Source organism: Alosa alosa, chromosome 13 (genome assembly GCF_017589495.1).
Source record: "Alosa alosa isolate M-15738 ecotype Scorff River chromosome 13, AALO_Geno_1.1, whole genome shotgun sequence".
NCBI classification, from domain to species: Eukaryota; Metazoa; Chordata; class Actinopteri; order Clupeiformes; family Clupeidae; genus Alosa; species Alosa alosa.
In genome coordinates, this window is record NC_063201.1 from 4,517,270 (window position 1) to 4,539,320 (window position 22,051).

General features: G+C 42.7%; 2 protein-coding genes across 6 annotated transcripts in view; both read left to right on the forward strand.

Moving 5' to 3' along the window:
• Nucleotides 1-2,185: 2,185 nt before the first annotated feature.
• tbrg4 (transforming growth factor beta regulator 4) lies at nucleotides 2,186-17,107 on the forward strand. Of its 5 annotated transcripts, none has more exons than XM_048261970.1 (11): nucleotides 2,186-2,276; nucleotides 3,009-3,552; nucleotides 3,871-4,224; nucleotides 4,816-4,990; nucleotides 6,389-6,546; nucleotides 7,118-7,228; nucleotides 7,826-7,970; nucleotides 11,362-11,589; nucleotides 12,175-12,286; nucleotides 12,574-12,688; nucleotides 16,072-17,107. In XM_048261970.1, exons 2-11 carry the CDS (start codon nucleotides 3,136-3,138, stop codon nucleotides 16,171-16,173), a joined length of 1,917 nt encoding a protein of 638 aa, XP_048117927.1. In that variant the 5' UTR covers nucleotides 2,186-2,276; nucleotides 3,009-3,135; the 3' UTR covers nucleotides 16,174-17,107. The 5 variants fall into 5 exon arrangements, with proteins under 5 accessions (XP_048117927.1, XP_048117922.1, XP_048117925.1 ...); XM_048261965.1 differs by having other exon boundaries at nucleotides 2,187-2,276; nucleotides 11,359-11,589; XM_048261968.1 differs by having other exon boundaries at nucleotides 2,203-2,276; nucleotides 3,068-3,552; nucleotides 11,359-11,589.
• Nucleotides 17,108-21,570: 4,463 nt separating this feature from the next.
• nacad (NAC alpha domain containing) overlaps nucleotides 21,571-22,051 on the forward strand; it is a 19,216-nt gene continuing 18,735 nt past the window's right edge. The window contains exon 1 of the mRNA XM_048261971.1: nucleotides 21,571-22,051. This exon is cut by the window's right edge and continues 8 nt beyond it. Within this exon, the coding sequence (XP_048117928.1) occupies nucleotides 21,969-22,051 (83 nt within the window). The 5' untranslated portion in view covers nucleotides 21,571-21,968.

Consider the following 22,051-nt stretch of genomic DNA (forward strand, 5'->3'; position numbering starts at 1 on the left):
CATAAAATCCAAGATGAGCATGAGGTGCATTTATGGCTTGCATTTAGTTCAATCCATTAATGGTAATGGTGGAATTTTAAAATGCCGTCCACAACATTTAAAATACTAGCTGAGAAAAGCAGAAATCAAGTCTCCCTAAAACCAAAAAGAGTCTATGTGGATCATACTGTAAGTGAATTAAATATTGACCATGTGATCAAAGCAGCTTCTATTTCCAGTAGTATTTTTAGGAATACTGAAAAAATATGCCTGGTAGGCTACTGTCAGGGGTAAATGTGTTATTTTTTTTATGACAAAGGATTCTTGAAAAGAAAGAATAAAGTAACTCAACTTTGTCATCTGATCATGGCATGATAAATATGACATTGATAAATACATTTTGTTAGGCATATAGTTTTGTGGCCACTTTCATGTTACTGTTGGGGGAGAAAAACATTCAGACATCACTATTTTGTCGCTAACTGTTTGCCTACACAGAGACAATCGATTGTGAACATAAATAGTTGTAGTGTGTGGGGAGGGCATATAAACTGCGTTCCAAATTGTGCAAAATACATTTTTCTCAGATTTTCCTAAATAGTTGATGCAAATGACAGGCAGCATAATTTTCAAGCCATCAACCGTTAAAAGAGTATAATTCAAAGTTTATTGAACAAACCTCCCAATGATAACAGTATTTTTTTTTTTTTGGTTTCAAAAATAAAAAACTCAAAATGCACTGTTCCAAATTATTATGCAACAACAGAGTTTCAAGACAGTTTATAGGTTGTAAAGAACTAAAAATGCTCTTTGTTGAATTTGCAGCATTAGGAGGTGATATAACTTTTGATTTAATTTATCTCAATCAAAAACATCCAACAGGCCACGGTACATTAACATAGGACACCGTTATTGACATCACCTTCACAATTCTCACATCCATTTAACTTGTGAGTTCTTGGAGAGTTTCTGCTTTAATGTCTTTGCAGAATAGCCTCCCTGCTGCTTGGATGTGAACTGCCTCCCACCCTCATAGATCTTTTGCTTGATGATACTCCAAAGGTTCTCAATAGGGTTGAGGTCAGGGGAAGATGGGGGGCAACGCCATGAGTTTCTCTCCTTTTATGCCCATAGCAGCCAATGACCCAGAGGTATTCTTTGCAGCATGAGATGGTGCATAGTCATGCTTAAAGACGGTTCCTCACGGAAGAAAGTGGTCAGTCAGAAACTCTACATACTTTGCCGGGGTCACACAGTCAGGGACCCTACCAGCTCTATCCCTATGATTCTGGCCCAAAACATGACTCCACCACCTCCTTGCTAACGTCTCAGACTTGTTGGGACATGGTGGCCATTCACCAACCATCCATTACTCCATCACTGGACCATCTAAGGTTGCATGACACTCATCCGTTTGAAAATTAGTCTTCAAGTAGGCCTATTCCTGAGCCACCGTTTCTGTTTGTAAGCATTGTTTAGGGGTGGCCGAATAGTGGGTTTATGCCCACGCATACTTCTTGAGGATCTTACATCTTGAGGTTCGCGGGACTCCAGAGGCACCAGCAGCTTCAAATACCTGTTTGCTGCTTTGCAATGGCATTTTAGCAGCTGCTCTTAATTCTATGAATTTGTCTGGCAGAAATCTTCCTTATTATGTCTTTGTCTGCACAACCCCACCTGTGCTCTGAATACTGTGGCATGCTTAATAATGTGGAACATCCTTCTTAAGTAGTTTTCCTTTGATTGGGCTCACCTGGCAAACTAATTATCACAGGTGTCTGAGATTGATTTCAATGATCCAAAGAGCCCTACACAATACCATCCATTAGTTTAATTGAAAAACAAAAAAATAAATGACACTTGAATCCAATTTGCATTATAATTTGGAACACGGTGTAGGCCTACACTGTTGAAGTAGGCCTAGCCCTGAGTGTGTTTTTCTATTATTCTATTATTCCTTTGCCATTCACCAAAAAAGGCATGAAGAAAAAGACATTTGTCTGAATAGGCCAGTCTATCTCTCACTGGCAATGGCTCTTAATGTTTTTAATTCATGCCATCGTGTAGTATTTCAACATCAATAGTAATACTATTCTACCTAAATACATTATTTGTTCACAGATAAACTTGGTTAGGCTATGTTATGTTAAAATAAAAGCGATGAATGTCATTGAGCAGAATAGCAGCCAATCACTATAGTTGTTTTACTCACATGACCATGACGCACATTCTCTGCGACGTCCACCGGCTATCCATGTGAATGTCGCCTTTTTCAACTTGCGAGATAATATTGAAAGGTAATACCATGTTTGCATCCACTGAATTTTGCATGTATTAGTCAAATCCACGTGGATACCTGGAAAGAGTTAGGTATAGAATGATCAACTGCCAAAACTGTTGGAATTGCATGTTTACGTTGACAGTTTCATAAGAGCTTCAAGCTGCAGGGCAAGGTCAGGAAAGGCTTGTCATAGGCAGTACGGCTGGTCACTTGTCATTTATAGTTTCATTATTTCCGTGTGAAACGTGTATAAAGATGTTGCTAAAAATGTTATCCGTTAAATGAAATAAGTAATAAGAGCGAGTATGTGCTATGCCATCTTGTCGTTACTAAACACATGCGTTTTTTGCTATGCGTGTGTAACGTTAACATAATCATAAATATCATAGATAGATAGATACTTTATTGATCCCCAGGGGAAATTCAAGAATAAATCAAGAATCATAAACATAAATAAACATTCCTAATTTACTGAGCATGTTGCAACGTTGACTACCGATATCACGGACTGGAGCTATGCTGATGTCACAAAGCTATTGTCTTACTCAATGTTAAATAAAATTAAATATGTGTTCAATTTTTCAACTGGCCAGGGATTGTTGTTACCCTCCTAGCAACTAGACCACTTTCTTCAGACAGGATGCTGTAGTACTATTCAGGCATAATTCATTTTTTCATGTGCATTTCTGAGAGGCTGGAAAGATAAATAATTTTATGCTCTAATTGTAACCTCTCTCTTTCTCTCTAGCTCTCTCTCTCTCTCACTCACTCTCTCGCTCTATCTATTTCTCTCTCTCTCATAAGTAGTGATGATGTGGTTGCCGCTTGAAGACTTGTGAGCTGACAGTGGTTTGCTAGGCCGACTGGTTGCATAGATGACAATGAGGATGTTGTGTCGCTTGGCCTGGGTATTGCCCCGCTCCTCCAGAGGTTCCTCAGTTGCCTCTGCCCTCGTCCAGGCCTCTACAGCCCAGCCTGCAGAGCTGCTGTTCCCCCAGGCTGGAACCAGGCCTCTGGTGGCAGCAAGAGGCCTGTGTGACCGACACGGCTTGGCCAGAGAGGAAGAAAGCGGCTTTACGTTCAAGCGCACCCAGCTCGACGAGCAGGTCAGCAGCGCCAAATCACCAGAGGAAGTGCTGCGACTGTGGAAGGCACACAGTGGCTCTGCCAACCAGGCCGCAATGTGTCTGGCCCAAGTTAGCCGGCTGGCTCTGGAGAAGAGTGCTGAGGAGAGGAGGCAGCTGGTGAATGACCCTAGCTGTGCCGCGCTCCTGAATACAGTTAGCACTCAGGTAAGCGCTTCAGAATCGTCTCACTCTATCTTTAATAGAGAAACAAACACACTAGCACTAATTACTGCCAACCATTGTATTACATTGTGTTGTATCTGGAAACCTGTTCAAAAGTTAGGATACCTGCAACTATATATCAGGGAATCAATGAAGAGACGATGGGCGTTTTTAAGGTTTTTGTAGTTTAGCCTGTAGCTTTGATTTTATTTTGTAATCTGAAGTAAATATTAGCGGCTGTTGATTGGAGATTGTTGATTGATATTAATAGTCAAACTGTCGTTCCTGCGCTGACCTTTCTTTGGTTTTGGACTACATCAGGTTCCATCAGTGTGGAACGGAACGCTGGTGAGCGCGCTCCGTGCCGCCTCCCAGCTGGACGTGCCCCCCGGAGACGCTGTGCTGCGCTCTCTCCAGATGGAGGCGCTGTGGCGCGTGCGCCGCTTCTCCTACAAGCAGCTGGCCTTCCTGATGGAGTGGGCGGTGTCGGAGCAGGCGCGGCTGGCGAGGCAGGGCCAGGGCCAGAGCCAGGGAGAGGCCCCGGGGCTGGCCAATGAGCTGGCCAAGCAGCTGGAGCTGCGCTGGACGGAGCTGAGCGAGCCGAGGACAGTCAGTATGCTGATGGGCAGGGCCGCCCACCTACCGCCAACGCTTATCGAGAAACTGGAGGATAAGGTGCACGCACACACACCCACACACACACACACACACACACACACACACACACACACACACACACACACACATATGCTCTCTCACACAGAAGCACACACACACAGAGAAAGCATGTACACAAAAGTATGCACACATTTATGCACTACGTTTATTCACACACATACATCCACATTGCACAAACAGACAAAATGCCACCCATTGCCTGATTTTGCCTGATGTTCACAGTAAAACCTCTACACTTAATCCACATAATTCTATAAGAGTAAACCCATTATTATCTTTATTAGCTATACATCTCAATACTATAACGATACTAAAATGTTGTTAAAAAGTAGTATACATCGCACACTGGAGGGTATTTTGCTGACATTATTTGGCGCCAAATAAAGTCAGCAAAATACCCTCCAGTGTGCGATGTATACTACTTTTTTACTTTTCAATAGTTATACTGCACACCATCAGCACCTGGAGGAAGAAGGGCTGTGCACAGGGATTTTGAACCTTACTAAAATGGTGTTGTCTTGTGAAGCACAAGGAAAGTAGAGGTTTAGAGAGTAACACTCCTTTCCTTCCTGCCCAATGGTGTGGCAGGCCCTGGAGCTGGCGGAGCACTTTGTGGCGGAGGACATCCGCAGGGTGGCACAGGCGCTGGCGTCTCAGAACCGTCGGACGGTGCCCTTGCTCAGGGCACTCTCCTACCACCTGCTGCAGAGACCCTCCAAGGAGCTCAGCACCCCCCTGCTGCTGGACGCGGCTTACGCTTACGGTATAGCCAGCGATTCTACGCACGCCAACATGCATTTCACATTCTCTTACGCTTACGGTATAGCCAGCGATTCACATGACGCCAACATGCATTTCACATTCTCTCACGCTTTACGGTATAGCCAGCGATTCTCAATGACGCCAACATGCATTTCACATTCTCAAACTACCACGGTATAGCCAGCGATTCTACGCACGCCAACATGCATTTCACATTCTCTTACGCTTACGGTATAGCCAGCGATTCTACGCACGCCAACATGCATTTCACATTCTCTTACGCTTACGGTATAGCCAGCGATTCTACGCACGCCAACATGCATTTCACATTCTCTTACGCTTACGGTATAGCCAGCGATTCTACGCACGCCAACATGCATTTCACATTCTCACCTGGAGTGTGCACACATGGGGGTCGAATGATTTTCACAGCTTTTATGAAATAGTCGTCTAAACTTTGCTGACTAGCCTGGCTGGCATTTGAACCAATTTTAAAATGACACCATGTCTGGACCTTCTCTCTTCATTTACTACAGAATCCTTTCAGAAGTATAGCAAACAAATACTTATTTCAAATCCAGTTGTTTAATCAATTTCAAAGAGTCAGACATTGGTTGTGTACAAAGCGTTACCAACTGTTGTTGTATAAAGCCCACTCCATGCTGGGTAAGTGGTTGTGATTGATTCCGGCGTTTTTAGTGATCGAGAAATTGTCCTGAATGGGGAGGTGGCTAGAAGGCCTAACCAGAGCAAAGTCAAATGGTTCGTCTGGTCTCCAGGCTATTACAGTAGTTGCCGTTTAATATCATTGCAATGCTGAACAGTTTGCTCAATAAAATGCAATAAGTGAGTAGGTATACACCTTTTAATTATGCTCATACTCACAGAATGTGAAAGTGCCATCTTTCCCCTCTAGATTTATTTTTAGAATCTCCATCATTTTTGTTACAAACAATGTGTGGGATTATTGGATGTGTGTCATTCTTGCACTGTTGTTGTTGGATGTTCTGGTCTGCTTTTAGATTGATGGCTGAAACTTCTAGTGTTGATTAATGCATTCCAACTTGTCTGTGCTTAATTTCATAAACTAGCAAGTAGCCAAATAAATAAACAAACAAACAAAATAAATAATGAAATTAAATAGACATGCTGCTCTGGAAAAAAAACAGACCAGACCACTGCACATTCTTTTGATGTCATCCTATGGTCGCTGAATGAAATAGAAAAATGTGCAGTGGTCTCTTAATTTGTTCCAGAGCTGTAGATATTTTATACACTTTAGCATGTGGAATGTGGACCCAACATAATTTATTTGTAAATTTGATTTCAGTAATAGTAATGTGCTATTCAGTAATAGCAGTATGCTAAATTTGACTGGTCTTGTCTTGTCTTGTCTCAGGTAAACTCAACTTTCACCAAACTCAGGTATTCCAACGCATTGCGGCCGAGCTGTTGCCTAGGACACCTGACCTGAGCTCAACTGATGTGACACGCTGCGCCAAGTCCTTTGCCTTCCTGAAGTGGCTCCACCTGGCACTCTTTGAAGCCTTCACAGAGGTGACTCACAGATGTTTGTTCATGATTTACACTATGATACTAAGACTACACTATGATAGAAAGGCTATAGCGGGCATGTAACTGAAGTGTTCCATTTGCGTAGTGTCTGCTGCAACAATTAGCGTCCACTGTAATCAAAAGAACTGGCTACACCAGGTGTGATGGCGGCACGCACGTTCTAAAAAAACTAGACCTCAAAACATTTTTTTTACGCTATGCGAATGGAGCGCTTCAGTTGCAGGCCCGGTGTAGCCCGGGCCTGACCGTGTGCTGAGAATACAACAGGAAGTAAACTCATAGTGTTGGAATGTTTGTTCATAAACCACTTTTCCCAAGATTGACCCTAACAGACATTTAATGTAGGGAGTAGCAGCTTCAGCAAAAGAGTCATATTTGTGTGATTGCATCACTATTATTATAAGTAATAAGTACATGTATGTGAAGATGTTGAAGATATGCAATAATATTTTTTGGTGGTGAGTAAATTGGTATCTGTTGGTCATAACATTTTCCTTTGTTTTTTCTTATCTTTCCCTGCTCTTTATTTCCTGATTTCTATCCACTGCTGCAGCACTACGTGGCCAACAGTGAGAAGTACAGCACACTGCAGCTATGTAACCTACTCATGTCTCTAGCGAAGCTCAACTTCCAGCCAAGCAAAGGAGAGGCCTTCTTCAGCAAGGTCAGAGTCTACTTCTAAACTTGGATCAAGTTACTTTCTTACGCACGTTTCTTTCATCATGTGATAATATTGAGGTGTGTGTGTGTTAGGGATGGGCATCATTAAATGTTTTACAATTCTGATTTCAGTTCTGATTCTGTGTATTGAATCCGGTTCCTATTGATTCCTCATTTTGATTCCAGAGTGTAAAAGCAACAATGTTAAATATATATTTTATTTTTTATTCCAGGAATAGTCAATGCTCTTAAGACTTAACTGGAAATTCAGAAAGAGAACATTTAGTTGAAGTATTGATCTGATGAAGTGCAATAAAATATGAAGGCTTTAACATATACTGTACAGATCAATATACTGTAGAGCAGCTGGTTAACTGCTAGGCCTTGTTGTATGATGTAGGTGGCAAACTACTTGTCCTTGTTTGCAATTTCTGTTATTTTTGTATAGATTTTTTTTTTTTTCTTTTCAGTTTTGTGTTCTGCTTATCGGTCCTGGTTCCAGTTCTTTCCTATCGCTTCTACTTGATTGTAATATTTCACTTTCCCAACTCTAGTGTGTACGAGTATGTTTGTGTTTATTTATTTGTGTTTGTGGGTGCAGGTGCACTCTGCTCTGAAGGCGACCCTGCCCCGTCTGGAGCCCTTCCTGCAGGTGGACGTGGTGTGGTCCCTGTGTGTGATGCAGCAGGCCAGACCGGAGTACATCACCGCCCTCACACAGACCAGCCTCCAGGAGAAACTACCAGGTGTGTGTGCAGTGTTTCCCCTAGAAATTTTTCCAGCAGCGGTGCTATTACTTGGGGTTAATTTATTTTTTTATATCATACCTTCGTGTTTCTTTTGTGGACATTTTCAGCTTTCTTTTACATTATTGGTTAAAAATGATAGAAGAAAAATGAAATGGCACAACCCAGAAAAAAAGATTATTTACAATTTATTTAAATTTGTCTTAATGGCAAAGGCCACACCAATCTACGAGCACTTAATTTTTCTGGGCTTTTCAAAGAACATCTCTAAGGCTCTTTGGTAATTGAATTGTTGGGGGGCCAATAATGCTGACACGCATGCACGTAGCCAGATGCTCTCCTTGTAGTCTATTTCTCAGTCCCAAAACAACAAACCCAATATAAAAAAAAGTAAATACTCACTTTTCTTCTACATCACTCCCACAGTTACCATACAACTCACTCACAATTAACTCGAAAAGGACCTAGGCTACTTGATTGAAGTGTGACCGTCGTCTCTCACCGTCAAGAGAACGCTGAAGTTATGAGAACCGTCTTTCTGATAAGAGAATGTAGGCTCCTATGTCTAATGCCGCAAGCGTAGAAAAGGTCTGTTTGTGATAGCCTATTATAGCTAAGTGGACAGAATTTAGGCTATAATGTATATGCCAACATATGCTCATATTTCCTTTAACTATCAGAAAGTTTAAACAGGCCTAGACTGTGTTCGCCTAGCTTTCCCATGCAAACATTACATGTAGCCCTACGCTAACGTTACAAGTCTAGGCTACAATTAGCGTTAAGACCATACACCTTGTAGCACATTGGTTTACTCTATTGCATTACTTACGTTTTTTAATAATTTGTCGTTGAATGTTGATGGAGGCTCATCTTTGGGAAATCAGCTCTCTGGATAAAATTGTCAGCCGGAGCAAGAGTTCTCAGAGTTGACGACACCGGACGTAAATCAATCAGCAGAAAGAACCGCATCACAACAGTAGGCTAAATCGCAACAAACTTTTTTTCCCCCCCATCTTAAATTCATTTTGGGTAATCATGAATTGGTTTCTTTTATTTGATGTAGGCTAGGAGGAGGATGCATGTTTCACATTAGTGTCAATGTGTCAAAGCAGGCTTTGGATCAGAGGAATTGCTCAAGCTTAACATATGGCATAGGCTACAAGTTTAATTCCGCGGCATACAAACAGCCGTGATGAAATATAACTAATATCATTTTTATTGTCACCAGGCCTATAAGTAGGCTATTTATTGTGTAACCTACAAGTGAACGATGACACCATAGGCTACACTGTGGCGGAGCAAGACCCCATCAGTCGGATAGCTAAACAATGTAACCGTGTTCAGAACGTAGGCTAGCCATATGGGCTGCAGACTTGTCTTTGGGCTTGTAATCACCTGACACATCATGCCGCATATATGTCCTGAATAATGAGAGGCTAAGTGCGGATTTCATGCACTTAACTTAGTCAAGACTTTCAGAAAACAATTTCGAGATGACGTTGGCCGTTGTGCTTTTACAGTGTGTTAAGTGAATCTCGTGATATTATGTTGCAGCGGCGCTGAAAATCCAGCTGTGGCGCTGCGCCGCTGTTAAATACACTGTAGGGGAAACACTGGTGTGTGTGTGTGTGTGTGGATGTGGTGTGGTGCAGCAGGCCAGACCGGAGTACATCACCGCCCTCACACAGCCCAGCCTTTCAGGAGAAACTTTTAGGTGTGTGTTGGGGATGTCATTGCACCATGGTACACTCTCGAACCAAACGGCACACCCCCTACGGTTTGATACGTAGGCGTGAATTGCCGTAATACAGCACTAATTTATTATTGTCAAAACGTGGTTATTGCGCTGCAAGCTGCATGCACGTTGTAGGTCTACATTCACAGACCGCCGCTGGAGCCAATTAGCATTTCCCTGCACCCTATCAGCACTCTGTCTGCTAACAGGAGTTAGAGAAGCAGATAAAAGCAGTTAAAACAAACTAAAACACAGCTGACTGAAAGCTTCAACGTAAGCTTAGCGACTAGCGAGACAAAAGCAAATGTTGAAAAGGTACCGCTGTCTTCTTTATCTGCTATAAGGCAACATTTTGGATTTCAGTGCTACAATGCTGAGGCTAAGAAGACTGTAAACAAATGAAGTATAGTTAGCATTACTACTGCAGTCGGCTCAAGTGGAAGCTTCTAACATAATGTCTCATATGCAGCTATCGTCCAGCTTTATTCACTGTATCCATCAGGGAGTGTCCACTCAGAGAAAACACTCCAACCTCTCCCTGCTGCTTTCCATCAACAATTTGTGACAAAAAACAAATCAAGGGAACTTTGTCCTCTACCAAGGCCACATGTTTGATAAAGTTAGCAAAACTGAAACAATTCTACTTCCCACTTCCCAAGTTTCATGGAAATTGAACTGATACATTTGTGTCGTCGAATGTTTGATTCAAGTTCAGCGTGTGTTGCGAACTATTTGTTTCTCAGCAAAAGCCACGACGAAACGGTAACAAATAAGTGTAAGGAGACATATCATGGAGTTTATTTTTTCGTTTTGACAAGTAGCCATAATAAGTGGGGGATAATGTATAGAGCGCCCGGTCATCATGGGGAAAATAAGTCCCTTCAGGGCGAAACAAGACCCTCCGCTGGTCGTGCCGGGGGTCCGGGTTCGGCCTGTCGGACTTATTTTCCCCATAATGACCGGCGTTCTATACATTATCCCTTACATATAGCTCATTTCATAATTGAATAGGGAAAATATGTTGTTGTAATTTTTAGATGCATTTATTTATTTTGTTAATTTAATTTATAATTTAAAATAAAAAAATAAGATACTGAAACCAAGCCATTACCTTGGCCCAAAAACTGTTTGTGATACAGACCAAACCGTGGACATTGTACCTTTGCATCAGTAATGTGTGCGTGTGACATTATATCTGTGTCCTTGTGACAATGTATCTTAATCCTTTCCTTGAATTATATTTTATAAAACAAATGTAGTAATGTTCCTTCATATACAGTATATGTGGTGGTTTGTAAGGATGGAGAGCACATGCATGCCGTCATAAAAGATTTTAGGTTTTATCTGCAGTACATCAGTCAAGCAGAGGGCGGCAGTATTGTGTCTAATATACACCTAGGAATACACAACTGAATAAATCTGTTTTCAGTGGGCCTGGGTAGATGAAACCCATTTAATTTTTTGTTTTTCCCGATCTTGTGGATAAGCCATTTTAAGATTAGCTGAAAATAAGTATACAGATGGCAACAGATTCTGTTTTAACATATTTTTTGACCCCATTCTTTTTTCTCTTTTTCACTCATCCCACATTTGTCGCATCTCCCCTCAACATGTGTACACACACACACACACACACACACACACACACACCAGAAGGCAGTGCGGCCCGTGTGGAGAGCTACCGCGTGAAGCTGCTGCACATCATGATGGAGGGGAGCCTGGGTGGACTGGGCTGCTGCGTCCCCACCGCGTCCTCTGAGCCCGCCCGCACGTCACCGCCGTCACCGCTACAGACGGCCCTCCACGCCGCACTCACAAGCCTGACCGACTCCAAGCCCAACACCCTGCGCACCTCCGTCGCCACCTGCTATGGCTGGACTCTAGGTTAGAGTCATTTGATTTAATTAGGTCAATGGTATATCGTGGCAGTGGCCAAGCTCAGGATGGATGGGGATGTCTCATTTCAAGATGTAATTTTTCTGCCTTAATAGGCAGCTCATCTTGAAATCTCCTCTAAATTCATATCGCAATATTATCCAGTTGTCAGGGGGATGTCTGTATCTATGGTGTAGGATTTGTTTAAAGGTAGCTAGTCTGCTTGGCCTATGAGATGTGACAACATAGGACATGTGACATAGCACATCTATTTGTTTGTTTCAATGAGGTGTATATTGGTTGTTGTAAAAATTACTTGATTAATTAATTATTGCCAAACTGATTCTCATCACTGCTCCCTGTTAGTCATAGTGTGATATCTGCATTAGTGTACCGACTGTGTTCATCTGCAGTCTTGGAGCGCCCAATAGTAGGCCATCACAAATAATGTTAACACAGTGTACAGTACGTTTATAGATGCTAGTAGGCCATCACAAATAATGCTAACACAGTGTATGCTAACACAGTGTAGTTGTATGGATGCTAGCTCTTGACTAAGACGTCCTCTTGTTTGTGTTTATGTGTGTTGATCAGATGGTGAGCTGATTTTAGATTCTGAGAATAAGCCGATCGAGCTGAATGCTCTCACTGCCCCACACTTACCTGGAGGAGGCGGGGATAAGCCCTTACCTGATGGAGCACGAAGGTGAGAGGCTCACATCGTAATTAGTAAACACACACACACACACGAACGCAAGTACAGAATAGGCACATACTACACGTGCATCATGTTTTTTGTTTTCATCCTTTCTGTATGAAGATTTAAAAGTAATGTGAATGAAAGCACATCCTGCTCATACAAACTGTATGTGCATAGTGTTGCTCCTTTCTTCTATGAGAAATTAACAGGGATGTTATGACATATGTTATTTAAAAAATTTTGGTGTGTGTGTGTTTCTGTGTCTGTGTCTGTTCTCGTGTCAATGTATACAGGATGGGGTTTGTGGCGTGGGAGTTCCCTAACTTCATTCTGAGAAGCAAAGAACTCCTTGGGCGCTTTGCGATGCAGAAACGACACCTCCAGCTAGCGGGTTTCCTTGTTGTCGAGGTATGTAGGGGGAAGAGGGGAGAATGACAGATTGAAGAAGAGATGAGGAAGGAGGCTTAATAGAACATTGAGAAAGAGAGAGTGGGTTAAAAACAGCCAGGGCAGATAGGAAGGTGATGGTGCAATAGTAAAATGGGAAGGATTGTAGTGCCACTAAATGACCTCTTTAATCAATGGAACTTGTACACATACTAACCGAAAATAATAGATTCTTTATTGTCCCCGTGGGCAAATGATTTTTCAGTGAGTACAACATTGTAGCATCCACAGTACCACAGTGTTACACGGAGGCCCTTAGTGTGAAAAAAAAAAAATGACAAAAGTCATAAAAAGTAGCCTGAGGCCTTGTTTTGGATCCAGAGTGCTGTTGCGTTTATTGTACCCAGTCTTTGCTGTGCAGCACAGTTTTGCTTATTCTTTGCCTGCAGTTAGATTTTTAGTGCGGCTGCCTGTTTTCTACGATCTCAAAGTTATAGGGAGCACTGGGCACTGATTTCCACCTGGCGGTCAGTATCCTGCTGTGACTTTCATTTTCACCTTAAGACCACAGCTGTGCTGTTGTGTGTGTGTGTGTGTGTGTGTGTGTGTGTGTGTGTGTGTGTGTGTGTGTGTATATATATATATATATATATATATATATATATATATATATATATATATATATATATATATATATATATATATATGATGATATATATGCTTGCGCTTCTTCACCCATTAGCTGCTAGCAGTAGGAGCAGATCTCAGTGCATTGCAGGACATGCTGATTATGCGAATGTTGTTAGCACTGTAGTAGATTGTCCATAGAATTAGCTTAACAGCCTATTACAGCCTGCACTTAGCACACAATCAACACTTTCCTGTTGATGAGACGCACATAAAGAGACCTGCAGAAGATACCGAGATAAGTCTTTGCTAACCTCTTTTTGGCTTGTGTGTGTGTGTGTGTGTGTGTGTGTGTGATGACATCATGGCGAAAGACTCGTTATTCCCAATGTTAAATACAGACACAGACAATGCCTTTTGTACATACAGTAATGTCCTGTGTATTAGCCGCATTGTGTATAAATAGCAGAACACTGTTTTATTAAAATATGAAAAAAAAAACAATATTTAACCACAGTGCCCGACAGCCCAATGAATTAGAATCAGGTTGTGCTTTAATCATAAAGAAGCATGAATAAAAGAAATGCATTCCCATGTATAGCAAAAAATCAGTCTAATAAACCTTGGTTATTAGTATTACGGTACAAATTTTTGCTTGTATTTAGGTTTTCTGAAAGCCTGCAGATAAGGTCAAAATGGAGCAACGCTTGAAACAAACCCAAACTCATTTTCATACAAAAGGGGAACATAAGTAAGGCTTTAAATCGAATGCTTCTCTGTGTGTCCTCTGAGCTGGACGAGATAGGTTTGAGTAAAAATAGTGAGAAATAGTGTTAACTGGAGGTAGCAACTATGGCATCTCCTCACAATTCGCTAGCTTCCCATTCCGTGAGTACACTACAAAAAAAAAAAAAAACGGTCTCTGTAGGCAGCCCAGGCTCCGAAAACTGGAAACAAATAAAGTGGGGGCAGCCTGTCCCCCAAACAAAAACAAAACCCTGTGTGAAGTGTCTCTGGGAATACTGAAGGGAGGGGTGAGCTACCTCTGGTGTGTTTTGTTTGGTCCTTGGTTAAAATATAATGTATGTTTTGGATTAAAGTGTCTACGCTGCAAAAGATCAAATCTAACTAAGTGTTATTAATCTCATTAAGATTTTTAAAAAAAATCTATTTGGTATTGCTTTTTGTACAAAAAGTCTTACCAAGCGCTCTCTCGAAAGATAATTTTGACCTCATTTAAGAAGAGTTTGATTTATTTTAAGGAGTCTCGTCAGTTTTTGCAGTATACTAATACATTTAAATATAAACATAAACAATTGCGACTTCTTGTGCAATCGCTGACTTCTCCTTTAAATTTGCAAGGCTCACAGATCACTAGCAATGAGCTGGCATGCTGAAAATGCTCAAAATAACGGCACACACGTGACGCACACAACATGCGTGACGCACGCAACATGCAAGAACGCATTCTCTGTAGACAGCACATAGGCTTTCTCTGTAGACTGCACGTTTAAGCAAATGGAAACTTTCCAATTGTCCCCCATGGTGTTGTTATTCCTAAGTTAATCAAATTGAGTGGCTTAAGTCCTCAGTGTCTTTAATTCTTGAGATGGCAGCCCAGGTATTCTTAGAAGCTTAGTCTCACTAATGCTTAGTCAGTCCATAGTATGTTCTAAATACTCTAAAACTGCTGGTATGAGAAGACTGCACTTAGTCACTAAGTTTTGTCAAGCAAAAACAGTGCAAACCATACACCTAACAAACACAGGCATTATGTATCTGTTAGTGATTGCCCACAGTTTGTATTTGTCGTCTGTAGGTGGAGAGGTTGCTATTTTTGTTTTGTGATGAATGTATGTTTACTGGGCAATTTGTTTCAATCACCTAATTTTTTTTCACTTTTTCCCTGTCTCTGGTTGGTTACTAGTTAGGTTAATAGTCAAAAGAGCTTAGCCAGCCACGGAGAGTTGTCTGCATGCTAGTGATCTGTGTTGCTAATCCGGCTTGGTTAGCCCTGCTGCTAATGCAGATGAGCCGTGAGCCATGCTAAAACGAGACGCTTTTTTCCCCACACTCATTTTGGTGGCGAGCTTGTGTGTATATATAGCCAGTTTTTGCGCAGGGCCCTGTGATGTCTGCTGCTGTAAGTAGGCCAATCTCCTTACGCTGTGGGCCCAGCCAGGGCCACTTAGAAAGAACTGCCTGTAATTTCCCAAACGTGGCTAATTCCCAAACCCTTCCCACATCAGGGCTGATTGGGTCAGTAAACATCAGACATGGTGCCGCACACGCACCATTCCATTTATCAAATGTGGCGGAATAAAGAACTAAATTGAGTGGATTAGGAAGTGAATTATGAGGATTAGTTGTTAAATCTGATGACTGAATATTTCAAGATAGTTGAGAGTTTGGAGATTTCTATCAGTGGAAATGATGGTTATGGATATCCTGTCAAATGAGATGCGGGGCAGCTGTAGCCTACTGGTTAGCGCTTCGGACTTGTAACCAGAGGGTTGCCGGTTCGAACCCCGACCAGTAGGAAGCAGCTGAAGTGCCCTTGAGCAAGGCATCTAACCCCTCACTGCTCCCCAAGCGCCGCTGTTGTAGCAGGCAGCTCACTGCGCCGGGATTAGTGTGCTTCACCTCACTGTGTGTTCACTGTGTACTGAGTGTGTTTCACTAATTCACTGATTGGGATAAATGCAGAGACCAAATTTCCCTCACGGGATCAAAAGAGTATATATACTTATACTGGGGTCTTTTTTGTAATTTTGCAGGTGCCATACTATGAATGGCTGGAGTTGAAAAGTGATTGGCAGAGGGTGGCCTACCTGAGGGACAAGATGGGCAAGGCCGTGGCTGAAGAGATGGCCAAGTGAGCGGACGTGACCGCAGAGCCTGCTTCACCTGACCAGGGATCAGACCCGAGGGCTTCAGCACGGAGGAGTGACCCTGAGCACCGCCATCAAAGGCCCCCATCTACAGAAGGGGCCCACAAGACCCCACAGTGTTTCATCAGAAACCTTTCTTTTTTTTAAAAAACAAAGCAAACAGAATGCCAAATACTACAGCACTGAAGCAGAAGCAGGACTTTTTTTGTGTGTTACATCATTAATGTACCCATTGAACCAAACCACCATAACTGTGAGACCATTCCAGTCATAAGCCTCATCAGAGCCAAGAGCCTCTAAATTATCATCAACAAATCAAGTTATTGGACACCCCAAGCAGCTTTATCAAAGCTCTAACAGCCGTTATTCATATTTCAGAGACATTTCTAGAAATGTTCAGATACACACAAGGCTCCTTATATATTTTTCAATCTTGTTGCCTTGACAACACTTCTGGGGCTTTCCCTGTTACCAAGGAGACTGCTGTAAAGCTTTCGATGAAGATGCTGAAGGATGTTGGGATACCCAAAGACAGGGAGAAACTGAGCTGAAAACAAAAAACAGAACTACTGAAGAGGACTGGGGAGAGGAGAAAGTCAGATGCTTCTGGCTTTTGGTCTCTGAAAATATAAAGTTGGAAACATGACTTTTAAACTGGACACACAATTTTGATGCAGAACAAGAACTATTTTGGCTTATACTGCACCTGTTCTGGTTACACAGGTAGCAGTTGTGCCTGGTCATCCTGTCGATGTGCCCATCAGTTTTATTTGAATATATGTAATTAATAGCATTGGTGGCCTGCAGCACATGCTCATATTGGGATGCGCTCTGTGGTACTTGGTATTTAAAAAAAAATGTTGACATTTTACTCACTGAAAATGATACATGGAAATTAGAGTAAATAAAATGTTTATCATTAGGTTTTCCTTCATCTCATTTGTTGGATAACATGCGTAAATTAACATGTGTTGGATGTGGATGTGGTGGTCTGAATGCAGAACTAGACAATATTGGATGGTGTGTTCAGTAGTTTAAGGTAATTTTGTCTGAAAAGGCAGAATTGGTTTGACGGGCAGAATTTTAGCACTCTAAAGTCGCTCTCTGTAGCCTTGAGCTTACAGTCTGTTTCAGGGCTGTTTGGCAAAACTGGTCTAGCCTATTAAATTGAGGATAAAGTAATGAGTTTTGTTAGTGTTTTGAAGACTCAAGTTATGTGACCATAGAAGCCTTGTGCACCAGTATTGTTGCAGTATAAAATCCAATGTGTGTGTGTGTGTGTGTGTGTGTGTGTGCGCGACTGCGCGCATATATGTAAGGAAAGAAGCTTCTCTCTTTAATATTGACGTTTAAGGAATTACCCCACCCACACTTGCACTATCCCACATTGAGCATATCACAGATGACCAGTAGAGCGGCGATGATGAAAGAAAGTCTCATTTCAATCTGTCATGAAAATGAAATGAAAGCAAATTAAAATTCATTTTCTGATTTCTGAGGCCTGATGTCCAGCAGGGAACTCTAGGTTCTAGTATGCTCGGCTTGACATTCACATCCTCATTACCGGTACTGTCAGGACCAAGGGGCCAGATTAGCATACAGCGCTAGTTTTACTGTCAGGGTACAAAAGCCATTCTGAACTTCAGGGTCTCTGAGTGAGTCAAAACTTTTTTTATGTTGCCTTTTTTGTCTTAGATACATAACAGACTAACCCTGAGGTGTATGCATGGCTGTGGCCATAGTTTAAAAAGAATAATAATTTGGTCATGATAATTTGGATTGGGAATTTCCAAAAGCTGAAATGCGTTCCCAGTCAGCTGCCTAACCTATGCCATCCATCACCATCTTAATACTCCTCTCTGGAGAACTGCTAACATGTGGAAAGAGGGAAAGAAATATCTTGTCATCAAAGAATCCTACACAGACTGTTGACCTAGAGAATACATATTGAATGCCTTGAATGGCATGAGTTTGTATTTGTGGATAACTCAACAACTGAGATGTGTGGCTTTTCTACAGGTGTTTTTTTTTCAACGTTTTAGTGTATGAGCGTGATCTCGTGGGTATTTAATCTGATCATGATGTAATGTATATGGCCTGAAACATAATGCAGTCTGTGCCTCTGGCTTGTGATAATTGATTTAAGAGGCTGCTACAGGAGTAGGCATTGAGTTGCTGTGGCTGCTGTGTGCTTTTTCAAGTAAGCAAATGGCTGCAAGATGTCGATGAAGTACAATAAAAGCTTGTGATTATGTACTTACTGCTTTTTGAATAGGAAATGAGCTGATTGCTTCTCAACTCTAACTTGCCATTTGTGATTTAAAACTTTTATAATTGTTAAGAGCCACTGCAGAGGTTTTCATAAGTTATCTGTTGTAAAACATGTCCATCTGTTTGTGATTGAAACATTCAAGATGACCACCCCTTGATCTGACCCTCTTCACTGAAGGCTCAGTTAGGTGTGAAACCATTTGTCAAGGGCACCCTCCCTGACCTCAGATGTCCCATTAGGGGTTTCACTGCATTTCTATTCTATTCCTAGGTAAGTGCGTCACATATTGCTGTCCTAAGGGAAACGCAGACTGGCTGGGTTTAGAGGAGTTCATCTGGTCCTGAGGCTGCATGAGTCCCCATTGTAGCGGGAGACAACAGTGACCAGCATAGCTAGACACAATTATACAACAATTGGGTTCTATGGAACTATTTATTTGTTTCTGATTGGCCGAGAGACGTTCCTCGTGGCTACGGCCGAACAACACCCGTGGGAATATCCATGACCAACCCCACTCTCACTCGTGCTATATTGCTTAATTATATAACCTCTGCTGAGCGGCCCTGGCCAACGCCTCCATGAACAAAAGGGAGAGAGAAGAGAGAGCTTGCTTCTCTCTGATACAGGCAGGTGAATGAGGGGTAGACTGTCCGCTTTTGTCTTTTTAGGGTCTCCTTTGTTCTTCAGATCTCTTCCTGATTGCTGTTATTTCTCACTGCTTTTCTAAATGCTGGGGCACACTAGATAACACTGACCCTCACTTTAAAGCAAGTTTTGTGGGGACGAAGAGGTCTTTTTTTTTTGGCGATGGACTTGTAGCCTCTCTCAATACAATACTGTTTGAAGTACAAACACCTCAAAAGATGACTTGCTAATGGCAAGTGGTTTCTGTATGGGACAAACAGAATTGGATCATTGCCTAAGTGATTAGAGCCACATAACAAAGTCCTTTCTCAGACATGCTAGGGACCACGATGGTCAGACAATTAAATCCAAGCCATTGAGCTTAAGAGTGTCTGCCCATGAACTAATTCACTACCAACCCCCTACCATGACCTCTTAACTAGAGATGGCTATACTGATCCAGACTGATCCAGACGAGCGTGGTGGTCCAGGCTTACCCAGCGCACTAAACCCCCACTCCAGCATTGTCAATGCATTATTCAACATTGCCCCCTTTACAAATGTGGAAATTGCTTCTGTTGCCCATGATAACACCTGCCACTGACAGCTGGGGTAAACTAGCCTGAAAACACCCAGACCATCACAATTGTTCAATTCCAAAGAAATACACTTCCATGCCAGATTAGCGATTGGATTTACATGCCCGTATTTTAGGCCTCTGCCAGATGGACCTGCAGAGCAAATCCCAAATTTGCCGAATGTTCGCACAGTATGGGTATTCCCAGGCTAGGGGTAGACAAGACAGTTTGGGTACAGTTGTTCATTTATTTCCTGTAATATTTGAATTTCATATTTAAAATACCATGTCAACATTGATTGATGTATGCAGGTAGACTGAAAAACCATCCATGAAGATGTTAACTTTAACATATTGCCTCATATCTAAACAATTTAGTCTCATTTCTAATGGCGTCATGATGCTTTAATAACATACAAGTGCAGTTTAATCGCCTTACTGTGAAAGTACCTTGCATTTGGGCATGAGTTGCAGAACAATGAAAATGACAGTAAGAACTGAAAGAGAAAGAGGGAGAGTGAGAGGAAAGGAAAGAGTGAGAGGAAAGGAGAGTGAGAGGAAAGGAGAGTGAGAGGAAAGCCGCGACTGTTGCCAGGAATGGAAACCTTGCTGAATCGAATCCACATCTAATTGTTCCCTGGAGCCGTTGCCAGGGAAACCTCTCCTTGGGTCCTGTGACAAACTTAAGCAGTCCCCTCCTGCACTGCAGTGTTGGTAGGCTACTGTCTGTTTCTCTCTCTCTAGCACGTCAAGTAAATCTCAAGCATAAGTATAGTGAATGTTGATTAGAAGGTAGTCATTTTTTTTTTTTTTGCAATTCAGAACATATGCTATTTATTATTATTTATATGGTATTTAACCTACTGTACAGAAGCCCAAACACTGTACAGGTGGATGCAGGAGAGAAAGGTTGGTAAAGATAACAAAGATTGATTTGAACAAGCTTTTCTATTGTTTTTGTTTGTAGCTGTTGTGTGTCTGTTCATTTCCAAGGCTAATGGCCAGGCCATAAGACTATACAGAGTGAAAGATGGAGAGAAAGAGAAAGGGAGATTTTATCTTTCTCTTTTGTGCTCTCTGATTCCATCTCTGACTCAGCAGTGCAGCAAGCACCTAACTATTTTATTTAGCAGCTAGCTAGTGTGCATGGTGCACCCTCCTCACCCCCCATCCTCCTTAGGGCAGCCGTGGCCTACTGGTTAGCGATTCGGACTTGTAACCGGAGGGTTGCCGGTTCAAACCCCGACCAGTAGGCACGGCTGAAGTGCCCTTGAGCAAGGCACCTAACCCCTCACTGCTCCCCGAGCACCGCTGTTGAAGCAGGCAGCTCACTGCGTCGGGATTAGTGTGTGCTTCACTTCACTGTGTGCTGAGTGTGTTTCACTAATTCACGGATTGGGATAAATACAGAGACCAAATTTCCCTCACGGGATCAAAAGAGTATATATACTTATACTTATATCCTCTGCTCCCCTCCCCTCCCCTCCCCTCCCCTCATCACCCCGCAGGAGTGCTGGAGCTGCTGCAATTAAAGGGGCAGCACGGAGATACAGCATGAAATCTGCTGACATCATCTCCTGAAGCCTCTCACTGCCTGAGAACGAAAGAGGAAGAGGGAGGAGGCAGGAGAGAGAGAGAGAGAGAGAGAGGAGGAAGAGAGGAAGAGAGGGAGAGAGAGAGGAGGGAGGGAGCGAGGGAGGGAGGGAGCGAGGGAGGGAGAGAGGAGGGAGGGAGAGAGAGAGGATGCAGGGAGGAAGAGAGGATGGAGGGAGGGAGGGAGAGAGAGAGAGGAGAGTGGAAGCAGGAGAAAAGAAAGGAAGCAGGCCAATGACAGAGCAGGGAGCAATATAAGGGAGGGGAAGAGAGGGAGTGAGGGAGAGAAGAGGCAAGAGTCTGGGGGAAGAGAGAGAAAAAGAAAGACATGTAGAAAGGGCAAAAGAGGGAGGGGAGAGAACGAAAGAGAGAGAGAGAGAGAGAGAGAGAGAAGGAGAGAGAAGGAGAGGCAGAGGCAAGAGGTCCTGTAATGAGAGTGCATACTGCAGCTCTCTCTCAGATTCCACACGCTGTCAGCGGCACGCCTTACACACACACATAGACGCGCGCACGCCTCACACACACACACACACACGCACTTGCTGAGCTGAGTGCAGTGCCACTGAGATACTCCGCAGAAGAGAGAGAGAGAGAGGCACATGCTATCTGAGGGACCTTCATTAATGCGCTCTCCTTTGTTCCTCTGCGTGGCTCTGTTTTTCCATCCCTTGTTTTTCTGCCGGTGATATTTGTCCTTGTTTGGGAGGAGACGGTGCCATGCCGGGGGAAACGGCACATAGAGACAGCCCGTCTACTGGACTTCTGCACAACACACACACGGACACACACACGGGGTTGCC

Excerpts from the sequence above, each read along its gene's own strand:
- tbrg4 (XM_048261965.1), top strand. The coding sequence starts at position 3,136 with ATGACAATGAGGATGTTGTGTCGCTTGGCCTGGGTATTGCCCCGCTCC. Across the intron at positions 3,553-3,870 it reads TGAATACAGTTAGCACTCAG|GTTCCATCAGTGTGGAACGG; the intron begins GTAAGCGCTTCA and ends GGACTACATCAG. Across the intron at positions 7,971-11,358 it reads CCTCCAGGAGAAACTACCAG|AAGGCAGTGCGGCCCGTGTG; the intron begins GTGTGTGTGCAG and ends CACACACACCAG.